The sequence below is a fragment of the Narcine bancroftii genome, chromosome 13, assembly GCF_036971445.1.
Source record: "Narcine bancroftii isolate sNarBan1 chromosome 13, sNarBan1.hap1, whole genome shotgun sequence".
In the NCBI taxonomy this organism is placed as follows: Eukaryota; Metazoa; Chordata; class Chondrichthyes; order Torpediniformes; family Narcinidae; genus Narcine; species Narcine bancroftii.
The window spans coordinates 22511183-22537582 of NC_091481.1; the positions used below are offsets into that span (position 1 = coordinate 22511183).

Sequence of the window (26400 nt, forward strand, 5' to 3'; positions counted from 1 at the left end):
TGAGGTGGGCTATGAGGTGCTGACCATCCGAGCAACTGACAGTGATGCACCTTCTAATGCCAACATGTTGTATCGCATCATCAACAGCAATGCAAATAATTCTGTGTTTGAGATTGACACCAGATCTGGGATTGTAAGGACAAGAGGGGTTATCGACAGGGAACTGGTGGCTGAATATCACTTAATAGTGGAGGCAAATGATCAAGGTCGAGATCCAGGTCCGCTAAGTGCCACAGCAACTGTTTACATTACAGTGGAGGACGAGAATGACAATTCTCCGCAATTCAGTGAGAAGCGGTATTTTGTCCAAGTGCCTGAAAATGTTCCCGTGAATACCAAAATCCTCCAGGTCAAAGCGTCTGATCGAGATAAAGGGAACAATGCTGTAATTCATTATAGCATCGTGAGTGGAAATATAAGAGGACAATTCTACATAGATTCTCTAAATGGCAACATTGATGTCATCAACCCACTGGATTATGAGAGCACGAGAGAATATACCCTTCGCATTAAAGCGCAGGATGGTGGAAGGCCACCTTTGATCAATAGCTCTGGCTTAGTCATGATACAAGTCATTGATGTGAATGACAATGCTCCAATATTTGTCAGTACTCCTTTCAGGCCACAGTGTTGGAGAATGTGGCTATTGGGTATTCAGTGATTCATATTCAGGCAATTGATGCTGATTCTGGAGACAATGCTCGTTTGGAATACAGACTGATAGATACTCCTTCAGATTTTCCACTTGTTATAAGCAATAACACAGGCTGGATTACAGTTGCTATGGAATTGGATAGAGAGGCAACTGAACTCTTTGCTTTTGGTGTAGAAGCCAGAGATAATGGGATCCCATCCATGACTTCCTCAGCTGATATCAGCATCACTGTGCTGGATGTGAATGACAACAATCCTACCTTTACCGAGAGGGTTTATAACCTCCGACTAAATGAAGATGCACCCGTGGGTAGCAGCGTGTTGACCGTCACTGCAGTCGATAGGGATGTTAACAGTGTGGTTACGTATCAGATCTCGAGCGGAAACACGCGGAATCGATTTCAATAACCAGCCACAGTGGCGGTGGCCTTATCACTTTAGCTTTGCCCCTCGATTACAAGCAGGAGAGACAGTACGTCCTGACAGTGACTGCCTCCGATGGGACTCGGATGGACATGGTTCAAGTCTATATTAATGTCACCGATGCCAATACGCACAGACCAGTATTTCAGAGTTCACATTACACCGTCAGCATTAATGAGGACAAATCGATGGGCACAACAGTGGTGGTTATCAGCGCATCTGATGAAGATACAGGAGAGAATGCCAGGATAACCTACATCATGGAGGACAACATTCCACAGTTTAAAATTGATCCTGACACTGGAACCATAACCACACAAACGGAGCTGGATTATGAAGATCAGGCATCGTACACATTGGCAATAACAGCCAGAGACAATGGAATTCCACAGAAGTCTGATACAACATACGTTGAGATCCTGATAAATGACGTCAATGATAACGACCCTCAATTTGTGCGTGATTGGTATAAGGGCACGGTGTATGAGGATGTTCTTTGTCTACCAGTGTCTTGCAGATTTCAGCCACAGATCGGGATTCGGGCCTGAATGGACGAGTGTTTTATACCTTTCATGGCGGTGATGATGGATATGGGGACTTCTACATCGAACCTTCATCAGGGATTATTCGAACTGGAAGGAAATTGGACAGGGAAAATGTACCAATTTATAATTTGAGGGTCTTTGCCGTTGACAAAGGTAACCCTCCTCTTAAAGCAGTTGTCAATGTCCAGATCACGGTGCTCGATGTAAATGACAATGCCCCTGCTTTTGAAAAGGATGAATTTGATATTTACATCGATGAAAATAGTCCTGTTGGCTCATCAGTAGCCAGGATCACAGCCACCGATCCTGATGAGGGAACAAATGCACAAATAATGTACCAGATTGTGGAAGGAAACATCCCTGAGGTCTTCCAGTTGGACATGTTTACTGGGGACCTTATTGCCCTCACAGATTTAGATTATGAAACCAGAATTGAATACGTAATTGTTGTCCAGGCAACGTCAGCACCTTTGGTTATCGAGCCACAATCCACATTCGTCTGGTGGATAAAAATGATAATGCTCCAGTTCTTCGCAATTTTGAGATCATTTTTAACAACTACGTCACTAATAAGTCAAACAGCTTTCCTTCAGGAGTGATAGGGAAGATTCCAGCCTCTGACCCGGATGTATCAGACAGTCTTTTTTACACATTTGTGGAGGGCAATGAACTTGACCTTTTGCTTTTAGACCAAAATACTGGACACCTAAAGTTGAGTCCGAACTTGGACAATAACAGACCTCTGGAAGCAAACTTGAAGATTTCTGTAACAGGTAAGATGGAAAATTTATCTCTTTCTAGAAAGTTTCATGGAAACTCTAACAAGAAATTAATTGTAGAAGATTGAAATGTTACAGTTTCCACATGTATAACTTTGATGTCGGGTTTTTTTTGTTGATTTTTAATCATAGATACAACTTGTATATTGGGCATTATTTGCTGCTTAAAGTACCATGTGAAGCATTTTAGTTTGCATTGGAAAGTGAATACGACATTGAGGAAGAGCATGTAATCCAGGGCCCAAGTTTACTTAGAGTATTTCATATTTTTTGACAAAGCAGTTAACAAGAAGCTTAATTATTATAACAATAAGAACCTTGTATTTTAAGGTTTCACCAGTGGCTGTTGTCTGAGATCGAATACAATTGTGATTTATAAAGTGAGATATTCCATGTCGGTTAACTTATTCAGCCATGAATCGCATGGAGAAAAGCTTGAGTTGTTTTCTATATTTTAAACATGTGGCTGTTGAGTAAGATTCTTTCACATATGGATTTTTATAATGGAATTTGAAGCAGTTCAATTTTTCCCACGTAAAATCAATTGAACTTTTGATTTGTGAATCAGAGACTTGGATGAATTGCGTGTACCTTTTGATTGAATTTTTTTTTTTCTTAATTATTGGTCCTGCTCGAGAAGTGAGCTTGTTCCAGCATTATTTGTTTTCTGAGTGCATTAAAATTTGACTTGCAATGTATTGGGTCACGGTGCATTTGTCAAATGGGATTGATCAAAATGGAAATGTCTCTCAGCAGATTGAACTTGTCTGCTTTTCATCTTGTGCTATGTTTTTCTGGTGTAACTGTGAAATAAATGCAATAATTAAATATTAGCAGCTGACCCTTGTTAACATTTTATTACCATTTTTCAAGGGATACAATGAACTGATCAGGTACCTTAAATCCTGAAGCTAGGGTGTAATCTGTTTTGAACTGAGTGCCACTCATCATGAGACTGTCTTGCCAGTTAGTACATTACAGGGAATATTTTACTTGGAGGTGCATAGCAACCCTAATAGATTCCTATCATTAAGGCAGAAGAGTGCTGTTTGGTCATATAATAATTGGCCTTCTTGAATTGTAATAAGATTGTAGGCATTCCCTATTGAATGTATTTGAACAGACTGCTGTAGTTCATTTGATAGCAGGCAAGCCTCAATGTCAGAGCAACGTGGGTTCATGTTCCACTCCAGATGAATACTTGGCTAGGTCTCCTCCACGGTACTGGATTGTCTGATGTGTCAACTTTCAAATTGCATTAATCCTGGGCTCCCTCTGGGCTCTCAGCCCGGTAGGACAATCTGAAGCACTGCTTTAAAGAAGAAGGTGCGCATTACCTATGATGGTTTGGCAAATAGTTTTTTTTTCCCTCGGCCAACACCACTGAATCAAGCTGTTTGCACGAGCTTTGTGTGGAACTCAGTTGTTGTGATTTCCCTCATTATTGGTGGTGATCGCAGTTAAACAGCATTGGTTATAGTCAACGATGTCCTCCAGTTGTAAAAGTCTTACATTAATGCCAGATTGCCTTTCTTTGCACAAGTTATTAAGTGTGACTCTTTCCCCAAGATTGAATAGGAAAGAGATCGTTTTAATCTGTACTTTTTGTCACATCAAAGTATATTCTCAAACTTTTAATTCTCTGGTGACTTCCTGCAGTACCAATCAAAGCATGGTCCTGTGAATTTAATTGTGAATAGTACTAGAGTGTGAAGCAATTAACTACGTTTTGATAACTTTTTGCTGCAGCTTCACTTTCGAGAGAGGATTTAAATTTATTTTTTGAGAAATTCCATTACCCTTCTATTTCTGCTTAGAGATATATAAAAAGAATGGATTTCCTTCAACATTGTGTTATTTGACTATTCCAAAATGTTTAACATCCATGCTTATAATGCAAAACGTGTTTATGCCACCTTTTTCATACAGAGGAAAAATTGACTCAAATGCATGTTTTAATTTGCTGAGGTTTGTTGAAGGATTAATATTGGCCATGATGCATGGACGACCTTAATTAATGGATTTGGATCTTTACGGAACTATCTCAGCAGTCAGATTTCATGTTTTAACAAAAACCTATAACACATCAAATGTTATTGCCAGCTAATAATACATTAAAATGTAATGTATATGATATACTTCAACTTTTGTCTGCCTTGAGGCAATCAGAGTTGTCATGAGCATTGCCCAGCGCCCCTAACAATAGAGGCGAAAGAGAAGAAAAAGAGAGTCCCTTCAGGCACCCTGAATGTCCGTGGATCCTTTTCTAGAGCTCCCTCAGCCACTGCAGTTCAAACCATCGGCAACCCGAGCTCCAGATGTAAACCTCCAATGTGATCAGGAATCCTTCAGCACCCAATGCGAGCAATCAAGAGCCTTACTTGCTCTCAGAATCCTGTCCAATCCTAGTTTCCAAGAGTCAGTGTCCAGCAGCCTGCACCCAGTGTGGGTTCGGTGATTGCAAGACCCCAACAGCCCACATCCTGTGTGGATCCTTGAGCCGCTGAGGCCCTTGCGGTCTGGTGCCATTATCGCTGTCTTGCAGGGTCATCTCATATGCTTCTCCTTCTCAATGAGATGGTGTTCTTGCTTCTGGAGCCTTGCACCAGTCCTCTGGTCTGCACTCCCCCAGAGTCTGCAACCCCTCATAGCAGATATTGGAATGATAACTTTCCGAGAGTTATAGAATCAATACGCCTCAAAAAGAGATTGTGTGCTGACTCCTTGCACAGAGCTCTGTAAACTTTTAATCCTTTGAATCCCGTCATACGTGGAAAGTGAACCTAAAATGTCATGAATTTGAAATTTGAATCAGTTTTAAAATCATTCCAAAATGTAAATAATACATTGATGTATGTGGCAGAACTTTCAAAATGTTAGGAACTTTTTTTAACCTTGTGGGTTAAATATTTAAAGTAAAATTGTTTGAATATAGAACAGTCTGCCCCGAACATGATGCCAAATTAAAATGTTTATCGTCATATACAAATACATATATCCCTCTATCCCCTGTGCATTCATGTGACCATCTAAAAGCCACATCTAATGGCTTTTGATATTTCCACTGTAATGTTTTTGTCCCAGAGTTGGACTCGCCACTACTGATGTGTGAAATCTTGCAGCATTGTAAGTTGTTAAAATTTACTTTGCAAAGATTATTGTACTTTGGTAAGCATTGCAGTTTATATTCCTTCTTTTGAATGTTGCAGTTTTCAAATAATTTAATACTGTGTGTTTGCTGGTGGTGACTGAATTGTTTTGCTTGGTTCTGAATGCCACTGATGGGGGAGGAAAATTATACTTTTTAATTGGATACTGATCTACTGAAATTATTAATTTTGTCTGTTAATGTGAAATACCTCATTGAATATTCAACTATGTGTATTCAGTGTACGTAAAGGAGTGTGCAGTTCCAGTTATCGGTGAACATCACTCAATGCAAGAATCGTGAATGACCCTAGGAAATGAAATTTATTGCCAAAGCACATACATGACATCACGTACAACTCTGAGATTCTTTTTCCTACTGGCGGGCAGAATTACCACTTGGTGATTATGCAAAAAAAAACTGTACACAACGTACACATGTAAACAAATAAATAATTGTAAACAAACTGACTGCAATACATGGAGAATTTTTTTTTAAAAAGTTGAAAAAGAAGAGACCTTAAATGAGTCCCTGATTGAACTTGACGTTGAGGAGACTGATGGTGGAGGGGTAGCAGCTATTTCTGAACCTGGTGGTGCGAGTCTTGTGGCACCTACACCTCTTTCCTGATGGTAGCAGCGAGAACACAGAGTGTGCTGGGTGGTGTGGATCCTTGATTGCTGCTGCTCTCCGATGGCAGCGTTCCCTGTAGATGTTCTTGACAATGAAGAGGGTTTGGCCTGTGATATCCTGGACTGTGTCCACCATATTTTGGAGGGCTTTGCAGGGGTATTGGTGTCCTCATAACAGCTGGTCAGCACACTTTCCATCACACATCTGTAGAAATTTGCCAGGGTGTACGATGTCATACCAAACCTCTGCAAACTGACGTGCTTTCTTCACGATGCCATTGGTGTGTTCGGTCCAGGAACGATCTTCCAGTATAGTAACTCCCAAGAACTTAAATGTGCTTACCCTCTCCACCTCTGATTTTCTCCCAATGATCACTGGATCGTATACCTCTGGTTTTCTCATCCTGAAGTCAACAATGAGATGCTTTGTTTTGGTGACATTGAGGGCAAGGTTAGACTAAGCATTAGTATCTAGTGATGAATTAACTAATGATTCACTCACCATCTACAAGGATTGGGTTGCATTGCCATTTGAATACAGTTGAATTTTTTTTTATAATATTTCCTTGTGACCATGTTCCAGTCCTAATTGGACAATCTGCGGAAGTGTTCTACACAGATAATTTTGAAGAGGAAATGATCTACAACGAACAGTATTGTATCCCAGTAGTTGGTTCTGCAGGGAAACTGTAATGTGTTGGAACTTGTTGTTTTCTTTGGTTTTCTCCTTATTCAAATAAAAAGTAGGCAAACTGAAGAGGGGGAAGATTTGAATGTTTGAAGTTAACTTGCAGTTCTATCTTTTCACCTCTTTGGCTTCTGAAAGAGTCATCCCAGATTGCACCTGGTTTACGACGCGAATTTTGCAGGATCAAGCTTTTGTCGTTGACTCAAGCTGTGCGTTTCTGCCTCTACCCTCTGTTTATTGGGGTTCCTGGATGAAAGTTAAATGTGAATGGCACAATTGTCTGTGCAGTCTTTACGAACTATATCGATGACTTGTTAAGCCTCTGTATAAAATACCAGAGATAACTTCTGACATTCCAACAGCTGTGTGAATGGACAGCTGGGGTAGCAGCACATTGAAAGGGTGTGGCCAGAGAAAGGAGAATGCTCATGGTTAGTCACTATGTAGGAAATGTTGGTGTGTGAGGACAGAACTCTGGCCATGCTATTAGTTAAAAATTCCTTTTCCAAAACTTGGAATTATCCAGGATGAAATTGGATTTGGGTTGTGCTGATTTTCCGGCGATTGCAATGATCATGAGTGGATCAAAATGTGATCACTTGTATCATGAGTAACTTGAGTGTGGGATTTTATGCAAGTGTGCAGTACCTCCTAGAAGTCTACAAGTCTACAGTGTAAGCAAATAATGATGTTGGTCACCATACAGTGGAAATCTGACATTGATGCTAGAAATTTTGAGCTCAGTATTCCAGTTAATGCTCATTAAACAGATATCAATACATTGAGTAGTATGAAAAGACCATTTTCTCTCAACTCTTGTTTTCTTTTTCTATCCTTTTCATCAACAGCCCAACTTAAAGGTATAATTCACGTTTGAAAGTTTGTTCCTGATTGACTTTGCAAGTGTTTAATGCTTTTTATTGCTGTCTTGAATTACAGAAATCTTAAGGGAACAGTGTTTTCAGGTGCTAAATAGTTTTTGTAGATTTCCAGGTGCTGTAGTTGCTGTAGTTGGCATTCACGATACAATTTAAATGACAATATCCTATTTCATATGCTAATTTTTCTAACAAATCTATGGCTTAATTTCGTAATACATCTTGGGGAGTTTGAGGTTTTGACCTCCTTGGACTACCCTATAGTTTCCAGTGTCTTATCATTTGTCTCCTTGAAGTCAGTTCATGATTATCTGAAATCTGCAAGTGTAACACTCCAACATTTAATGTGTGTTCTTTTATTCTGTGTGGAATATTAGAGTTGACTAACATGCAAATACTAATGGCATTCATACCACAGCTCATTATCAGATCAAATTCTGTTTGCTGGCAGTGAGTTCATTTATTTTTTATTTCTCTGAAGTCTCTGGTCTGTTTTAATTTTCAAAAAATTTTGAGGTTACTAACATTTTTTGGACCATTTCAATTTAAATGTTGGAAGATGTGTGAAACTGAGAATATCCATATAGTCAGTTATGTTGAATAAATTTATTCAACACTTGATTGGAGGGAAATAAAAGAGTTGTCAAATTTCTTTAAAAGTATTATGCCTAGTGTTTTAGATGTGGTGAAGAGGTGGGAACTTTTTTTACATTCAACATGGTCTTGTGATAAAGTAAGACCATTCTGGCTGGAATTAGGACATTTTTTAGAACAAATTACCTGAGACCAATTTTCACAAAATCCAGAACTATTTTTATTAAGTGACATTATAGGGATAAGACCTTAATTGAAATTAACTAAATACCAGATGGAATTTGTTAAAATTGCATTAGCAGTGGTCAGAAAATTTATTACAGTTGCTTGGAAATCTGATTCACAGCCGAGTTTGGAACGATGGAGTAGGGAAATGCATAGTTGTGTTCCCCTCGAGAAAAATACATAAAATTTAAGGAAAAATTGTGATTTTTGCATATTTGGTGCCCGTATCTACAAAAAAATGATTAAAATTTTTAATTTTTTTAGATTTCTAAATATTCTTCTTAGCCTTTAAGATCTGCATGGAACCCCATTAACAATGAAATAGATCTGAATTTTAGACCAGATGGGATTTAACACTTTCAGCATTCCATTCTCATTCTTATTTTTATTCCTTTCTTTCTTCCTTCTTTTCTAACACTTAACTATGTACTTTCTATATCTTGAGGCTTTGGTGGGTGGGGTGAAGGGGTGGTGGAGTATTAACATCATGTATTTGATGATCAATATATCAATTCATCGGTAATTTGAAATATATTTGAATGCATGTATGGTTAAAAAATGTAAATATTTCTTAAAAAGTATTATGCATAACAGAAAATGTGGCACTGACAGGATTTATTTGGTCATGACTGTTAATGCACAAAGTAAAACTTGAAAGTGTGCAGACACCATGGTTGAAGCAAAAACAAAATGCTGGAGAAACTCAGCAGGTTAAACAGTGTGTGTCCTTTGGATGGCAAATATAACGATCCATAGCTGACGTTTCAGGCTTGACTCCTTCATCAGGTTAAGCAAATGTGGCAGAATGCTTCTTAATTTCAGAGATCTACCTTGATTCTCTAACGACAAACCCATCCTAACTTCAATTGTGAAATTTTATCATCAGCTTTTTTTTTGAACAAAAGGAATAATGTTCCAAACCTCCATTAAGTTTCATGAGAAGCAGTAATTTCTACCAACATCTAAAAATTCCTCATTCTAATTTTGAGTTATTCTGTGACCCCCCCCCCCCCCACCAACTACAAAAGTGGGGTCACCTTGAATGATTACAACTCACCTCTACGATGCTGTTAGGTTGGGGAATTACTGAATTTTGACCTGGAGATGATGGAAGCAATAGCCATTTATTTCCAAGTTGGGATTATGGAGCTGACATTGATCCCATGCATCTGCTGCCCTCATCCTTTTCAGTAGTCGAGGTCATGGGTCTGGGAGTTGCTGCAAGTACATCCTCCTGACTCTATACACTGGCCTATATCTGCAGATTAGAGGAATTGAATTCTTCAGGATGATGTTGACCTTGTGTTGTTACAGCTGCACCCATCCAGGCAAGTGGAGGAAATTTCTGTCTCACTTCTGCCTTGTTAATAATCACGAGGCTTTGGGGGAGTTGAGAGTAAACGTTGAATTCAACGTCTTTTGGTTCACTGCTAGCTGTCACTTGTAAAGAAATCTCTCTTGAAGAGAAATTCTTACACAGCAAAACACAGCCAATAGACTACTTAAAATTAACTTGGGTGGGAGCAGAGAGATGTTAAAAATAATATTTGTTTAACTCTTGCTTCTTTTCAATGAAAAAAATATCTTAAACACTATGTACTGGGTAATGGCTTTTTCCATTTGACTCTGAACGTGATGATCATCTTTGATTACGATTGGAAGAGCTAATTGAACATCATCGAGAATCACCAAAGTACATGCCAGTCACCTGCACTGTACTTGGAGGAGTTGAATAAATCAGTCAGACATACTCTTGCAACTCTAACGATGGGACACCTGCATTATAACTCAGCAAGAAGAATGGTATCTCAGCAGAAAACTAAGTGAAGTTTTTGTGTCTATCAACTAGTGTGAATAAACTAGAGTATAGAAGCTCAGAACCACCTATAAAAACTTTAACCTTGCGCAAGGGTTAGTTGAAGTCAAGAAAAATACTTCATTGGCAGAAATAACTGCAAATGGATAAAATCACCAAAGAGAAATTGTAGCTTCCCATTATAGTCCTTGAGCAGAAACTGGCTTCAGGAATAGGATTGGTTTATTTTCTATGAAATGTAGGAGGTTAAAGGGGTAACCTTTATGAGGGTTAAAAACTTGAGGGACATACTGTAAATATACGGGTAAAAGTAGAGTTTTTTTTAGACAATTTTTTAATGTTAAATTTATTGGGTCATCTGTTACATGGATACTATTTTTCATTGTTTGAGGCATCGGGAGCTCTGGTGGGCAGGTGGCCGGGGCCAAAAATAGGAGGGGGGGGCATCAACTTTTGCACTAGTATATTGGTTAGAAAATATTGGCTGAGATATTGGGAGAAACTTCATGTTCAAATAATTAATTCGGAGCTGATCAAAAGAACCTTGGTTAATGTTTTATCCAAGGGATGGTTGGTGAGTAAAAGCCAGAACCGTTAAAAGGCCGTAGGAAATAGATGACGATGCAGGATTACTTTTATTATAGAAACAAAATTGCTTTGCCCAATTTTTTAAAAATGTGTAATTGCTTGATTTAACAAATGATTTTTAAAAAACTGATAAAATACCCTTGAAATGAAACTGCAGAATAAAGAAAACCAAATCAAATTCTTTGGCTTGGCTTCGCGGATTAAGATTTATGGAGGGGTAAATGTCCACGTCAGCTGCAGGCTCGTTGGTGACTGACAAGTCCGATGCGGGACAGGCAGACACGGTTACAGCGGTTGCAGGGAAAAATTGGTGGGTTGGGGTTGGGTGTTGGGTTTTTCCTCCTTTGTCTTTTGTCAGTGAGGTGGGCTCTGCGGTCTTCTTCAAAGGAAGTTGCTGCCTGCCGAACTGTGAGGCGCCAAGATGCACGGTTTGAGGCGATATCAGCCCATTGGCGGTGGTCAATGTGGCAGGCACCAAGAGATTTCTTTAGGCAGTCCTTTTACCTCTTCTTTGGTGCACCTCTGTCACGGTGGCCAGTGGAGAGCTCGCCATATAACACGATCTTGGGAAAGCGATGGTCCTCCATTCTGGAGACGTGACCTACCCAGCGCAGATGGATCTTCAGCAGTGTGGATTCGATGCTGTTGGCCTCTGCCATCTCGAGTACTTCGATGTTAGGGATGAAGTCGCTCCAATGAATGTTGAGGATGGAGCGGAGACAACGCTGGTGGAAGTGTTCTATTAATTGACAATGTCTTCTGTATCTAAAGGCACTTTATCCACACAGATTTCTCAACTGTTTCAATGCTGAGTCAGATGAATTGGATGTATCTTTGGTCAGATAATGGATGCTGTTATGACCATAACTATCTTCCTGTGGTTTGCCATTTTGTTCAGTGGATTAATTGCTTTCTTTTTATTTGGATGTTCATTTTCTCAGCAAATTGTTTTTCTAAATTGCAGAGCTCCAAAGCTCAGTAGAACCATTTGAGAATGTTTTTGTTTTGTACCGTCACCTGTACCTGGTTATTTCTGGTGGCTCTGGTCAAATTGGACCCAGTTCCCAATCTATTGCCCCATAGCTGGACCCCACTGTTAACTCTCCATGTCTTTCAGGTATTGCTCATGTCGCTGTGGAATCTAGATTGTGAGCAATGATTGGATGCATTTAGGAACAGTCAAATTTATTGTCATTTGATTATACAAGCACAACCCGATTTTAAAACAGTAATCGATGCAAAAACGTGCAGACACACAATCGGACAGAACATGCATACAGAGGCAGGACAAATATTATATACAAATGAATAAATATTGCTTTGTACAAACAAGAGTCTCAGATGTTTAGTGTGAGCAGGTCCTTTCGTTGGCATTGTAATGTGTAATGCAAGTAAGCATGGTTGAAAATTTATTTTACAATGCTTTTATCTTGGACAAATTCATCATAAACACTAATGAAGATCAGTGACAGGTTTTAAATGAAGCTGTGCATTTCTGATCCACTGGTCCTGGTTCATGTATGGCATTGTCTGGAACAGAAATCTGGAACAGCCTGACACACCCTCTCGCTGCTAACCAATGGTTCTGCACACAAACATTGGCCAACTACTCAGTGTTTCCCTCGGCTTCTTCAAACAACTTTAAAAAGCATCAGGTGTAGTTTTGTCAAATGGTTGTAATTGCTTATTTTGGAACAAATGCTCACTGCCTGAGGCTCTGTTTATAAAGCAATATTGGCTGTGGTTCTCCCCACTATCTCCACATAATCTTGTGACCTCAGCATTAATTCATCATGGACAGATGGCAGGTAGTTGAGCAGTGAGGAGCTGCAATTGAAAGCACTAACCTTCAGCTGGTTTGCATCCAATGCTAACCTTCACACTTGAGCTTCCAGGCACAATCTGTCTTTTCTGGACTTGGGTAATCTTCACTGGGTTTGGCAGCGGGTAGGAAGTACATCTTTCTATTTTGTGTATACAAACTCTGCAGGTGGACATAATTTCTCAATATCTTGAACTGGATACTCCAAGAAATTGAAATGGTGTTTGTGTGTTAAATATTAAGTACCCAAGAAATGTATTGCAAACAAATGTCTGTTGCCATGGTCACATGGTGACTGATATTTTGGTTATTGAATAGTTTCATTGAAAAAAGTACAGAATCAGACTTTTAAGCAATGGAACAGAAAAAGGATTGAAGTCATCATTCAACACACACACACACACACACACACACACACACACACACACACACACACACACACACACACACACACACTCTTGCAGTTTGGTTAACTATTATTTTAAAAACTGGTGTGAAAAGAAATTACATTCAGCTGAATGCATCAATTTTCATTGATTACGATGAAGCTGAAACCACTGGCATATTTTTTAAAAGAAAGTTTTATGATATGCTTTGGGTGATGTGTCATGTGTGAACAGCAGGAATGAAAATTTTACAGTAATAAAATTAGTGTTGTTAAAATTTTATTGACCTGATTAATTGAGGAAATATCAAAAAAAAAGAAAGTCTTCAGTGTAATCTGCTTGAAAGATTAATGCTATTAATTTAACTAGCTTGAACATCTCTTGCCTGTGGATCTAAGTGAAATGTTTAAACACGTTTGTCATCGGGACAATATTTTCAGTGAATTCTTGAATACAAGCAAGGCCAAGTCTTGCCTGAAATCCACTAAATATATCAGTAACTTGATGCTGTAATTCATTGTTCACCATAAATATGAAAACCCTTTTTATTGGTCACAAAGAAAGTAAATTTGCATTTGAAATGCACTGAGGAGATATTGTTGTCACCATTGGGAAAACTTGGCTTGCCACATGATATGGAGATCTGATACCCTCGCCTGATACTGAGGTCTCTGAATGGGCTATTGTTGCTCAGTCAGGATTTTCTGAAGTTCTGGTTATCAGGACCTCCTTTAACTTTGAGTTAAAGGAACGTCTTTTCAGGTTTTTTTTAAAGAAAGTATTGTTTTCTGCTACACTTCTTCAGGAGAAGTTTGGGCAGATCCAAGACCAGTGATATTGGAGCTGGGAATGTGAAGCTATCAAACCGGAGGGTTTTGTTTGGTTGATAGCATTTAAAAAATGTCTGAGTTTGAAGTACATAAATAGCAGGAGTAGGCTGCAAAAGTAAACATTTCAATTGGGTTCATTTCATATATTAAATCTGAGGTTATAGTGGAATACAATACATTAATCTCTTCTTTTCTTCTTCTTTGGCTTGGCTTCGCGGACGAAGATTTATGGAGGGGGTAAAAAGTCCACGTCAGCTGCAGGCTCGTTTGTGGCTGACAAGTCCGATGCGGGACAGGCAGACACGGTTGCAGCGGCTGCAGGGGAAAATTGGTTGGTTGGGGTTGGGTGTTGGGTTTTTCCTCTTTTGCCTTTTGTCAGTGAGGTGGGCTCTGCGGTCTTCTTCAAAGGAGGTTGCTGCCCGCCAAACTGTGAGGCGCCAAGATGCACGGTTTGAGGCGATATCAGCCCACTGGCGGTGGTCAATGTGGCAGGCACCAAGAGATTTCTTTAGGCAGTCCTTGTACCTTTTCTTTGGTGCACCTCTGTCACGGTGGCCAGTGGAGAGCTCGCCATATAACACGATCTTGGGAAGGCGATGGTCCTCCATTCTGGAGACGTGACCCACCCAGCGCAGCTGGATCTTCAGCAGCGTGGACTCGATGCTGTCAACCTCTGCCATCTCGAGTACTTCGACGTTAGGGATGAAAGCGCTCCAATGGATGTTGAGGATGGGGCAGAGACAACGCTGGTGGAAGTGTTCTAGACAACACTGGTGATGCCAGTAGAGGACCCATGATTCAGAGCCGAACAGGAGTGTGGGTATGACAACGGCTCTGTATATGCTTATCTTTGTGAGGTTTTTCAGTTGGTTGTTTTTCCAGACTCTTTTGTGTAGTCTTCCAAAGGCGCTATTTGCCTTGGCGAGTCTGTTGTCTATCTCAAATCAAATATCTAATTTGGAAAAATTGTAGCCCATAGATGAAAATTACAAGGAAGTGCGAAGAAATCATTGTACCGAAAGGGGGGAAGGGGAATGGGACGATTATTTCAAATATTACAGCATGGTCAGTGTAGCGGTAAAGAGCAACGTTGTTACAGCGCCAGTGACTCAGGTTCAAATCCTGTGGTATCTGCAAGGAGTTTGTACTGTTCTCCCTGTGTCTGTGTGAGTTTCCTACAAGTGCTCTGGTTTCTTCCCCCCCCCCCCACCTTTAAATGAACAGGAGTTGTAGTTTAATTTGGGCAACACGGGCTCATGAGCTTGAGGGCCTGTTGCTTTAAAAACACAGAAAAGCTGAAGAAACTCAGCAGGTCAAACAGTGTCTTTTATACTGCAAAGGTATATAAAAAAAAAACCACAACTGACGTTTTGGTAGGCGTCTGAGCAAAAGAGTAAGTGGGGGAGGCAGGCAGTGATAGGTGGAGAAGGGAGGGAGGGGACAGCAGCAATCAAGGGGAAGAAGGATAGCTAGTTGAACAGAGGGAGGAGAACTGGGAAGGAAAGGAGGAAAGGAGAAGAGGAGAGTAGTTTAGCAGAAACTGGAAAAGTCGATGCTAATGCCATCTGTGTTACTGTGCTGCATGTCTAAATTTATTTTTTTTAAATTAAAATGCAATTTAAATGAGTGAACATTGGATTTTAATTGTCAATTGTAAGTAGAACTGTTCCTGTGTTCAAATGAAATGTTTAATTTTATTTGGTTGCAAACATTATTCTTGTTTCCAGATATTTGATGCATTCTCACACCAACTCCATGAATTTCTACTTGGGTCATTGACCAAAAAAATCCTGATGTCATTAACATCTGCTGCTAATGTTGAAAGCCACTGTTAAATATTACCAAGATACCTAGGGTCTAGCAAAAACAAGTGAAAAACTGACTGAAACCAATGCTTGTTTCTGCCATTTATGTGTGGCTCTTGGATGTTTGGAAGAAATGGGAGATTGAGGAAATGTGGCAATGATCCTGTGATTCATTTGGAGGAGGTGAGCCATCAAGGCAAAACAGGTGGATTAAAGGAACAATAGAAGTAATCTGAAACCAGTCACATGTCAGCTCCTGCATCTGCTAATTTAGATGATGATGTCTTATTTTGGCACATGATTTATGCATGTTGAAAGTATTAACCTTTCAAGGTAAAACCAAGGTGAATACTTGACCTGGCACTTTGCTACCCAGTGCTTCATATAATGCATTTTGAAATATGACATTGTAGATGATTTACCAGGTTGTTAACAGTCCAATTAGCTGGCACGGCAAAATGCCACAGACTATATTTACTGGTGCAGACAGTTCCCTGATAACTTGTTTGTTGTTAGCAGAGAAATGGATGATCACAAATGTTAATAGCAGAGAAAGGAATTTTGTTAAAAATATCTGCTTGTGCAATCAAATGTTGTCCTGTTTTCTTTCTCATTAGTCTTGTCTTTTATTCATCCCTCAAGTGATGTAGTGTTCTTTAACATGCCTGTTACTCATGGCCAAACCTGCACTGCACGTTTAAAGACATTTCTTCCAGACATAGTAGCAATGTGCAAATTGTTGATGCCATCATCCTCGTCAGGCCATTTTGTAAAATTTGTGTTTTATGAACAACCCAAATGAACAACCTCCTCCTTTATCTATATTAAATTTCATCCACCTCTAACTTGTGCATTTACCTCATCCATCTGTCTTGACTGAACATTTAACCATCTCTTTGACTACTTTAGGTACTTGTGTGGAAAATTTCAACAACTATATACTTTGCATTCCAGTCCAAGTTAACTCGGTATCAAAAATAAAAGTGGATTTAATCCAATCTTTGCCCAATCAGATCAGCATCTATTGGGTTATTTTAACTTTTTTAATGGCAGTTGAAAAAATAGGAAATACCAGATTTCCTGCCAATTGTAGCAAATCAGAATGGACATGTCTGATTAGATTCATATTGGTGCTAAACTTTAAAAATGATTCAATTTTTTTCTTATTAATCCCTTTTTTATGTAAATTTAGTCAAATTGTGCTCTTGTCTTGAAAGATCTTTTTAAGGCTTTTGTCATTTTTGTCCCTCAATTTTGACAATTGACTTTTTACTGTCCGTATAAATGTTAGCACCGCAGGAAATTCTGCACATCTGACCAAATCGATGCTGAATCTGTAATAGTTACTTAAATGAGAAACCCCGTTTTGGCAAATTGGAGTGCTCCTGCTGCCTGCACTTGGACAGGGACCAAAAAGCGAGGCTCCAGAGATCAGGACTGCCAACTTTGGTCGTAGGAGGCTGAAGAATGGTTATAGGACTGTCCTGAGTCAGTGGATCGGATAGTGTTCAAGAACTCAGCTGAGGATCTGCATGATTACACCCGGGCTGTATAGACTTCATTTAAAATAGCTGTGGAATAGTGTGTCCCCACCAAATTGTTCAGTGTTTTTCCCCAACCAGAAGCCCGAGATGAACAATGAAATCCAGAACCTGGTGAGAGCCATTTGAGTCCAGAGATCAAGAACACCACACAAGGTACAGGTATGACCTATGGAAAGTCATCTCCCAGGCAAAGTGGAGATTCCAGTTGAAAATGGAAAGACAAAGGATATCCTTCAGCTGTAGCAGGGCTGAAATGACATAACCTGTGACAAAACAAAATCTAATGTAGAAGGAAGCAGCAAAGCTTTACTCCCGACTTGACCACAGAACAAAGAAGAACCATTGTGCACCCCAATATTCCCTATGATCCTCTACTGTCAGTATCCTAAGATGACATGAAGGTTCCCTTCAGGGGAGTGAGTCCAAGGAAAGCATCCAGTCCAGACTAAGTACATAGCTGAGTATTGAAAACCTGTGTTGACCACCTGACTGATATATTCACAGATACCTTTAACTTCTCACAGGCATGGTATGCACCTGTTTCAAATGGGCTTCAGTTGTACCAGTGCCCAAGAAGAGTGTGTTAACCTGCTGTTGAAGCATAGCAGCTCATGTTTGAGCTATAACATGGATCCATTCCAATTTGCTGCTAGCAGCTACAGGTCTACATCAAATGCCATCTCACTGTTCTACACAAAACCCTGGAATACCTGGACAGCAAAGATGCACACAGTATTGACTACAGCTTGGCATTTAGCACCATCATCTCCCTCCCCCCTCAAAACTAATCTCAGCAAACTCCAAGACCTGAGCCTTAATACGCCATTGTGCAATTGGATCCTGGATTTCCTTACTTCCAGACCCACTCAGTGTAGATTGGCAAAAACATCTCCTCCACAATCTCCATCAGCACTGGAGCACCACAGGGTTGCATACTTCATCCCCTGCTCTACTAGCTTTGCGCCTATGACTGTATGGTTTGTTACAACAGCACCATATCCAAATTTGCTGACAGTAGCCCCATAGTGGACTATATAAAAATGGGCGACGAGTCAGCATACAGGACCAAGAGAATGAAAACTTGGTTGAATGGAATACTAACAACAATCTCACTCAAAGTTACCAACACCAAGGAACTGATTGTTGACTTTATGAAAGAAAAACCAGAGATGTATGATCCAGTGATCATTTGGGGATTGGAGGTGGAAAGGGTGAGCAAATTTGAATTCTTGGCAGTCACTATCTCACAGGATCTTTCCTGGAGTCAACACACTAATACTATTGTGAAGAAAGCATGTCAGTGCCTCTACTTCCTCATGGGTTTGTGGAAATTTGGTGTGTCATCAGAAACCTTGCAAACTTCTACAGGTATGTAGTGGGACATGTGCTGACTGACTATGGGGTGCCACTAATATCTCTGAGTGAAAACCCTTGCAAAAGGTAGTTGACATAGCCTAGCACATCACAGGCAAAACTCTCTCAACGTCGAGAACATCTACATGGAACATTGCTCTGCTCTCAAGAAGGAGGTACAGGTGTCACAGGACTCGTACCTCCAGGTTTAGGAATAGTTGCTATTCCTAAACCATCAGTTTAAAAAAAATATATATTTATAAATTTAAAACTACACAAAAAAAAACACTTATTTTACAATAATGGAAGTCCATTTCAAATACATGTGGTATATATAAGAAAAGCAAGAAAGAGAGAAAGAATCTTCCCACCCTCTCGACAGAGCAAGTAAAAGAGTGGGACAAGAGATCCTCAACAGGATTACTCCTTACTATAAGGTTTCTTCTAATATACAGAGACCTTTAAGAAAAAGTGAATGTATGAGATTCATTTAAATGTTCATACCCACACTTTGTAAATAGGGGCACAATATTTTCCAAAATTTATCTCTTGAATTATGTAATTTTCTCATCCAAACTTCCACATGCCATCTCTCCATTCCCAAGTCTGTATCATACTTTCAAATTATGGCAATACATTTTCTAGCTCTTGCTAAAGCAATTTTAACAAACTTCACTTCATATATATTCAATTTTAATTTAGATTTAACCCTTCTAATATCACTCAATAAAAATAACATTGGATCCTGTGGGAATTTTACTGCCATTGTTCATTCTAATAAATTACCTACTTCCACCCAAAAAGGTTGACGCTGCCAAGTAGAATGCAAAAATGTACCAACTTCCTGTCCAGATCTAAAGCATAAATCCAAAAAAGTCTGGTTCAATTTATTTAGCTTTTGTGGTGTCAAATTTAACTGATGAATAAAATTATATTGTGCCAACCTACACTTCACACTTATTGAGCTTTTCGTACTTTCTCTACACAACTCAATCCAGTCGCGCTCATCTATTTGTTTATTCAAATCTACTTCCCATCTTTGTCTTGCATTATGAACCCCTACTTTCTAAGATTTTATTTTTGTAAAACCCTATACATTACTGAAATTTATTTATATTAACATTACACAACAATGACTCCACGTCTGACCCTGCTGGCAATAACGGATCGTGACCAAAATTTTCATGTAAGAATCCCGTAACCTGATAATAACAAAATCTGGTGTTCTCAGAAACCTTTAAAATTCTCCTTCATTCTACTCAACATCCTCAACCTTCTTAATACCAGGATATTTCAAAATCTTTAGAAATTGATTTCTCATAGAAAGTGAAATGTCTGTTTTGAAATAAGGGTGATCTTCTTGGCATCAAACCTCTCCCTCCAATAGCTTTATCAACCTTATTCCAAAGCTCAATTAAATGTTTCAATATAAAAGTTTCTCTATTCGCTATTAACAATCTTGTATTCCATTCATAAATAAAGTCCTGTGGGTTTGTTTCCCCTATTTTACTAAGTTCTATATTTACCCAAGCTGGTATTTTATCCAAGTCATAAATTAATAAAACCCAACTGGGCTCCTTTAAATAGTAGTTCATAAAATTGGGGAGCTGCAAACCTCCTAAATCATACTTCCATATTAATTTTTTCCAAAGAAACCCTTGACATTTCCCCTTTCCATAAAAATTTCCTAACCTAAGCATTTAATTCCTTTAAAATTTTTTGAGGAATTGCAATCAGAATCAATTGAAAAAGATTGTTTTTTTAGAAAAAAAACTTAATACAATTTACTATACCTTTTAAAGAAATGGGTAACATATTCCATCTTTCCAAATCTCTTATTTAATAATTTTAAATATTTTTTTTTAATTCTGGTTCCACATGAATACCTAAATATTTCATTCCTGCTTCTGACCATCTAAAATCAATTGTTGTCTTGTGTATACACCCCATTTACTAAAGGGATCATTTCAAACCATCAGGGTTTTGAACAACAGACTTGTAGTTTGCTCATTATTTTTTGTTGAATATTTATATTTCTGTATTTTCCTAGTCAGTTTGTTTATATTTCTTTCTTCCTTGAGTACAGTTTATAGTTACAGGTAATTACATATTCTGCCTGGCACACATGAAAATGGATTTCAGGGTTATATGTGTGTGAAGGAGGAAAAACCCAACACCCAACCCCAACCAACCAATTTTCCCTTGCAACCGTGTCTGCCTGTCCCGCATCGGACTTGTCAGCCACAAACGAGCCTGCAGCTGACGTAGACATTACCCCTCCATAAATCTTCGTCCGCGAAGCCAAGCCAAAGAAGAAGACTCTGACAAAAAATTTGAACTTTGAACACTATTCAGTTGCAATGGATATTATTTTAAATGTTTAGGCTTATTTCAGTATATCATATGAGCCCAAGTAGGTTATGAGAGAGAAATCTCAGGGCAGTATAGTGTTTTTGCATGAATTACTGTGGAATAATTTTATGTCCAAATAATAAGTTAATCTGGGAGATCCCATTAATTTGTTCCTACTGTGAAGTAGCTAATTGTTTCTAAAAAACATAATAATAATTCTGCAGTACACTGGAGAATATTTTTCTATTTGCACCGGGGATTTTTTATTAAAAAGTTTAACATAGGTTAGTTTAAGACTACTCGATCAGATTGTATTGAAGCGATTAAGGCAATCGTGCTGGTTAGACCCAATGAGGATTTGTCAAATGTTGATCAGTAGCAAGCAGCAGTAACATTATCGTTGGTTAGTGGTGTATTTACGTTACAAAACATCTGGTTAGCACTGGCAGAAGCTAGAAATTCCTGAAATATGCCAATTCTCTTTTATGCCCTGGAGGAGCTTATTTCAGTGTGGGCTAATGCATCTACATAACAATGTAGAATCTAACATCGATAAGATATGAAAGTTATGAAACTGGAATCCAAATTCGAGGAGGGTTTGATTTCTTTTGTATTAAAAGAATGACATAATTTTCAATGTATCGAGACAACTGAACTATTTCTCTGGTAGGTTAAATTAGCATTTTGCTAAAATTAGCTTTGCTGCAGTCTTTTTGGGAATTTAGCCCCCAGTGTTCTCTATTCGTTCCATTGAGCCCAATCTGTTAATCACTGAAATTGTGACCGATTCGTGGTCCAACAGCATGAGCCGTGTCTTTTTTTCTCTCTCCTTCTAGACTTCAGCAAATCAAACAATGTATTGATCTTGTGTGATAGAGTAACATATTTGGGTCAATATTTTTGGAATTTCTCTGCGTAGAAGAGATTGTGTAATCTGCTTTTGAAGTCTAACCGTAGACATTATGCTGTTTACTTCTCTTCGTCACACTGATCCTCCACCCCACCTTCCTCATCTCTAATAAACAGTGAGGTAGGTGATGAGCAAAAAATTGTTCCATTAAATTCAATCTGAGAACTTTTGAATGATAATAATTAGGGCATCTGTTATTTCATGACATCTTCTAAAATGCTTGGATGGACATAGTGAATATTAATTTCCTTGTGGTGGTCAGCATGCTATCTTTTTCCCTCCGCAAAATATCAACTCGTCTATCATTTTGGATTATATTTACTGTGTCGAACAAAGAACATTGTCAAGACTGTCCTCTTTCGGCAATTAAAATTTTTCCCAGATATTGGTGCTGCTTGGAATTTTTGCACTCACTTTGTCAGTCACCTTGGTCATTTTTGTCATGAAGTTTAGGGTATTGCATCTGTGCTGTTTTTGTTTGTCTTTTCACATGCTTTTGCTTCATTTTGTATACTCTTGCCTCTAATTAACCATGATTTTTGGCCTTGGGTCCGGGTTGGTTCAGGTTCACTTTAATTTTTTTTCATTGACTCCGACTAATCTGTTATTTTAGTTTTTTTTTTTTGCGGGAGGGTTCTGTGTATTTTTTGTGGAGTGCATCCTGTCTCTCATGGTTTGCGTTCTTCAGTGTTGCCAAGTGCTGTGTCGTTATCATTGGACATCTGTCATTGAAAGGAAGCGTACGTAGATTATTCCTACCTCTGCATTCCAGTTTAACAATCATGTGCTGCTCACATTCACTGTACGGCATGAACTTTTTTCCACCTTGTCTCTTAATAGAGTTGAAGGAATGTAAAGGTTGCGGGGCCTATGTTCTTGCATTTCACTTATTGGGTAATAATTAAATTCTCCATAGGTGGCATCAAAATTACACTCTAGTTAAGTAACACCTTAGAACTTGATTGATAATTGATTTTTTTTTTGTTCTATCTAACCCTGCTCCAGGCTGAAATACAAGATCAGGAAACAAGATGTTGAACCTGAGACCCTTTGGTTTGTTTAGTTCTTACAAGAGTCAAGAATTCTTGGTCATTGAACCGTGTCTTGTTCCTGTCATTAGGACAAAATTCATGATCAAGCCACATGAAGCTTCCAAATTTAGAAGAGAACGATTTAACTCTGGAATCCAATAGGTTAACTATCAAATCTGAGAGAACATTTTAGAAATGAATGATTAGCTTAAAATGTGCTTCCCACTGTAATTGTTAGGAATGATTAATTACTCTGCAGGTCAAAGACGGTTGAATTGGCAGTGGTTTTGTATGGAATTTTGAGAAATACTAATTCAAGCATAGCTTAGAAAATATGTTTATGGAAGCACAGCTCAAGCTCATTAGTCAAATCTGAAGCTGGAAATGTTTTTGATGGAAACATTACACAATTATTGATTAGATCTGTTATTTCTGCCATATGAATTTAAAATAATAGCCGACGCTTGCTAAGCAAATATCTTTTGCGTTTTTAATTTTGCCACAGTTTCTGTCTTTTGATTTTACCAAAACTAGCAACAAAAAAAAATACTGCTCACTGGCAGACGTGGACTCGTCTGCGCTGACAGCTTGTTGTCAGTTGAATTCAAAGGGCTCAATCAGTGCAGGAAAATAAAGAAATAAAATATAGTCAACATCAATAGCAGTGAGTGCACACACCAGCAAGCAATGTGCAAAAAGTCCCAACATCCACGTGCAGGTGAGGTTGAAGTTGAAAGTTTCAAGAAAGTGGAGACATTGGTATGCTCTCTCCTGTGACCTCCTTTGGCTCTGGGGAGATCTTCCAATCCAGTGGTTTTCTTTCCACTCACATACCACTTTATGTAAACCCTATGCCATAGGTGATTAGTAAGGGATTACTACTTAAGGTGGCACGCGAGTGGAAAGAAAAAGTTTGAAAACCACTGTTTTAATCGTACCTCATTGGCTTGTCATGTGCGTGGTTTCATAACTCCAAAGGAAATGGGCCAATGTCAATTTTTCTCAAGCAAAATAGTTCAGTAGTAATTGGTTCTAGAGCAGTGATTCTCAACCTTCGCTTCCCACTCACATCCCACCTTAAACAATCCCTTACTAATCAGAGAGCACCTATGGCATAGGGATTATTTAAGGTAGTATGTGAGTGGAAAGAAAAAGTTTGAAAACCACTGTTCTAATGGATGGACTCCCAGCAATTTAAAGGTTCAAACCCTCTCCCCCCCCCCTCCATCTCATGAATGCAGACAGGTGCACGGTCCATTGGCCTCCCTTTCCTAAAACGAACAATGTGCTCCTTCGTCTCAGTCATGTTGAGAACAAGATCGTGCTTCTGGCACCACACAGCTGAATTCTTGATCTTCATCTTGGGTGCAAAAGAACTTTGGCATGATTTTAAAGATAGCAGCAGACCATTTTTCTGTTCCTGTAAAGTTGGATTGTTTTTATTTCCAGCTGAAAACAATTGGACTTTCAATAGAAATTAGAATTGGCAGCAAATTACTGTTAAAATGCTTAATACAAGTAACTGAAGTTATCTGCAGCAATGATTAACTAATGATTGATCTTGCAGTTCACTCAACCCCTGCCCTGTCCACAAGGTCTTCAGCAGCTTCCATCAGTGCACGGCCTGCAACTGAACTTAACGAGGAAGAATGGCTAGCTGTCGCTTCCTTGCTGTTCACAGAAATGACTCTGAGAATCTCTTTTGGAATTCTAACTGTTTTGTTGATCTGCATTATTGTTTATTGATCTGCTTTATAGCTCAGTTATCAGAAATCTTCAGAAAATGCTTACCATGGGAGGCAAATGCGAAATCTGGAAAGGTTTCATTTTAAGGTCATAAATCCAGTGACTTAGAGGATCAGCAATTTTGCAGGGCAAGCTGGTGCATGTGTGAATTAGCTGTATTTTTTAAGAGGAGCGGTAACAGTTTGGTCTCCTGGAGTAGCACTAAGTCACTTAATCTGTTAAAGAAGGGGACATGGGGAAGGATGACCGAAAGACAAGGTGGAAAAAGTTGATTTCAATGAGATGGAGATTTCAGCAAGGCAATTTGATATATAATGTTGCAATAAAAGTAAACCACTAGTCACAGAAAGTTTCAATCCAATTGAGCTGGGATGGATTCAAGTGCAAGACGTGGGGAGATATTCCCATCAACAAGTAGGATTTTGGTAAAATGGAAAGGAATGTTGCAATTTGCAGTTGATGCAATCACATTTTCTAGCTTAGATGGCACCAAACATTGTACCAAATTTGCTTGATTTTTTTTTCCCCACAATACCAGTTGAAAGCTTTTAGTTTTTATTGTTAGTTGGGTGAAAATTATAGTTACAGTTGATGGGCACTACCAGTTGCCCCAATAACCACCATGACAAAGACTGAGGGGAACGATAGGCTTTATTGTACAGAAGGCTTGAGCTGGCTCGGATCCAAGCGAGGGAATTGCAGGGAGGGGAGAGGTGGCTCGACCTTTATGGCCTCGGCCACAGGGGAGGAGTCCAGGGGAGAGTGTCATCAGGAGGCGGGCCAGCCTGTGCCTTTACCATCCAATGACCGTACAATCCATATTTATTACAACAGTCAAGTCAACCTAAAGTGCTTTGTACATTAAATTATCTTTGTAAATGAAATCAGTTAAGAAATGCCATGCTTACCAATAATTTATATTTATCAGCAAAATAATTTGACAGTATAAATAAAAGGTTTTGAATAACTAGAACTTAAATCCTCCTGTACATGGAGATTCTGTTGCCTAATGTACTCTTTATTCACCAGGGATTGGTTTCCAATATCCCAATTGTGTCCTTAGCCGAGCAAAATCAGTAGTAGTTGGGTTTGTACTTTCCCATGGAACTGACAAAAAGGCCAGACTTCCCGAAAGTTTTTGGGACCAAGCCACTTGCTTGCAAAGATTCCTAAAATAAGACATTGGTTGCAGACCTCTTATGGAGAAGATATATTTTTGTCTTGGAACTTGAAAAATGTAATTTGCTAATGGTATACCTCTCCTGTTAAGAGTAACTACATTTTGGCAATGTACTGTTCCTGGTTTGACCTGTCCCATCTATTGTGTAGGATGGAGTGACTCTCAAATGTATATGTCTGAAAATAAAAGCAGTTGATAGATAATTTCGGGTATAAAACAATGGTATTGTTTCACCGTTGAGAGCCCATTATTGCGGTTAGTTACTAACCGGTTCCAATCTAGTAACTCTCATGGACAATTCTGTACTTGTTTAGGGCAGCTCCTGTAAAAATAATGTTCATCTTCAGGAATAAAAGATTTCCAATCTACCGTCATTGCTGGAAGGCTTCCCAGAATACCAAAGCAATTTCTGCATTTCATTATCTGCATTTCCAACCTTTAATAGGTAAGCACCACTCAGTTCAAAGATGA

At 38.9% G+C, this 26400-nt stretch overlaps 1 protein-coding gene across 1 annotated transcript in view; it reads left to right on the plus strand.

The window, feature by feature from the left end:
* Positions 1 to 7: 7 nt before the first annotated feature.
* The window catches only part of celsr1a (cadherin EGF LAG seven-pass G-type receptor 1a), a gene marked incomplete at its 5' end in the record, with an annotated part of 257770 nt that continues 231377 nt past the window's right edge, over positions 8 to 26400 (plus strand). Inside the window, 5 exon segments of the mRNA XM_069909385.1 lie at positions 8 to 617; positions 620 to 1054; positions 1057 to 1569; positions 1572 to 2096; positions 2099 to 2395. Coding sequence (XP_069765486.1) covers positions 8 to 617; positions 620 to 1054; positions 1057 to 1569; positions 1572 to 2096; positions 2099 to 2395 — 2380 coding nt within the window.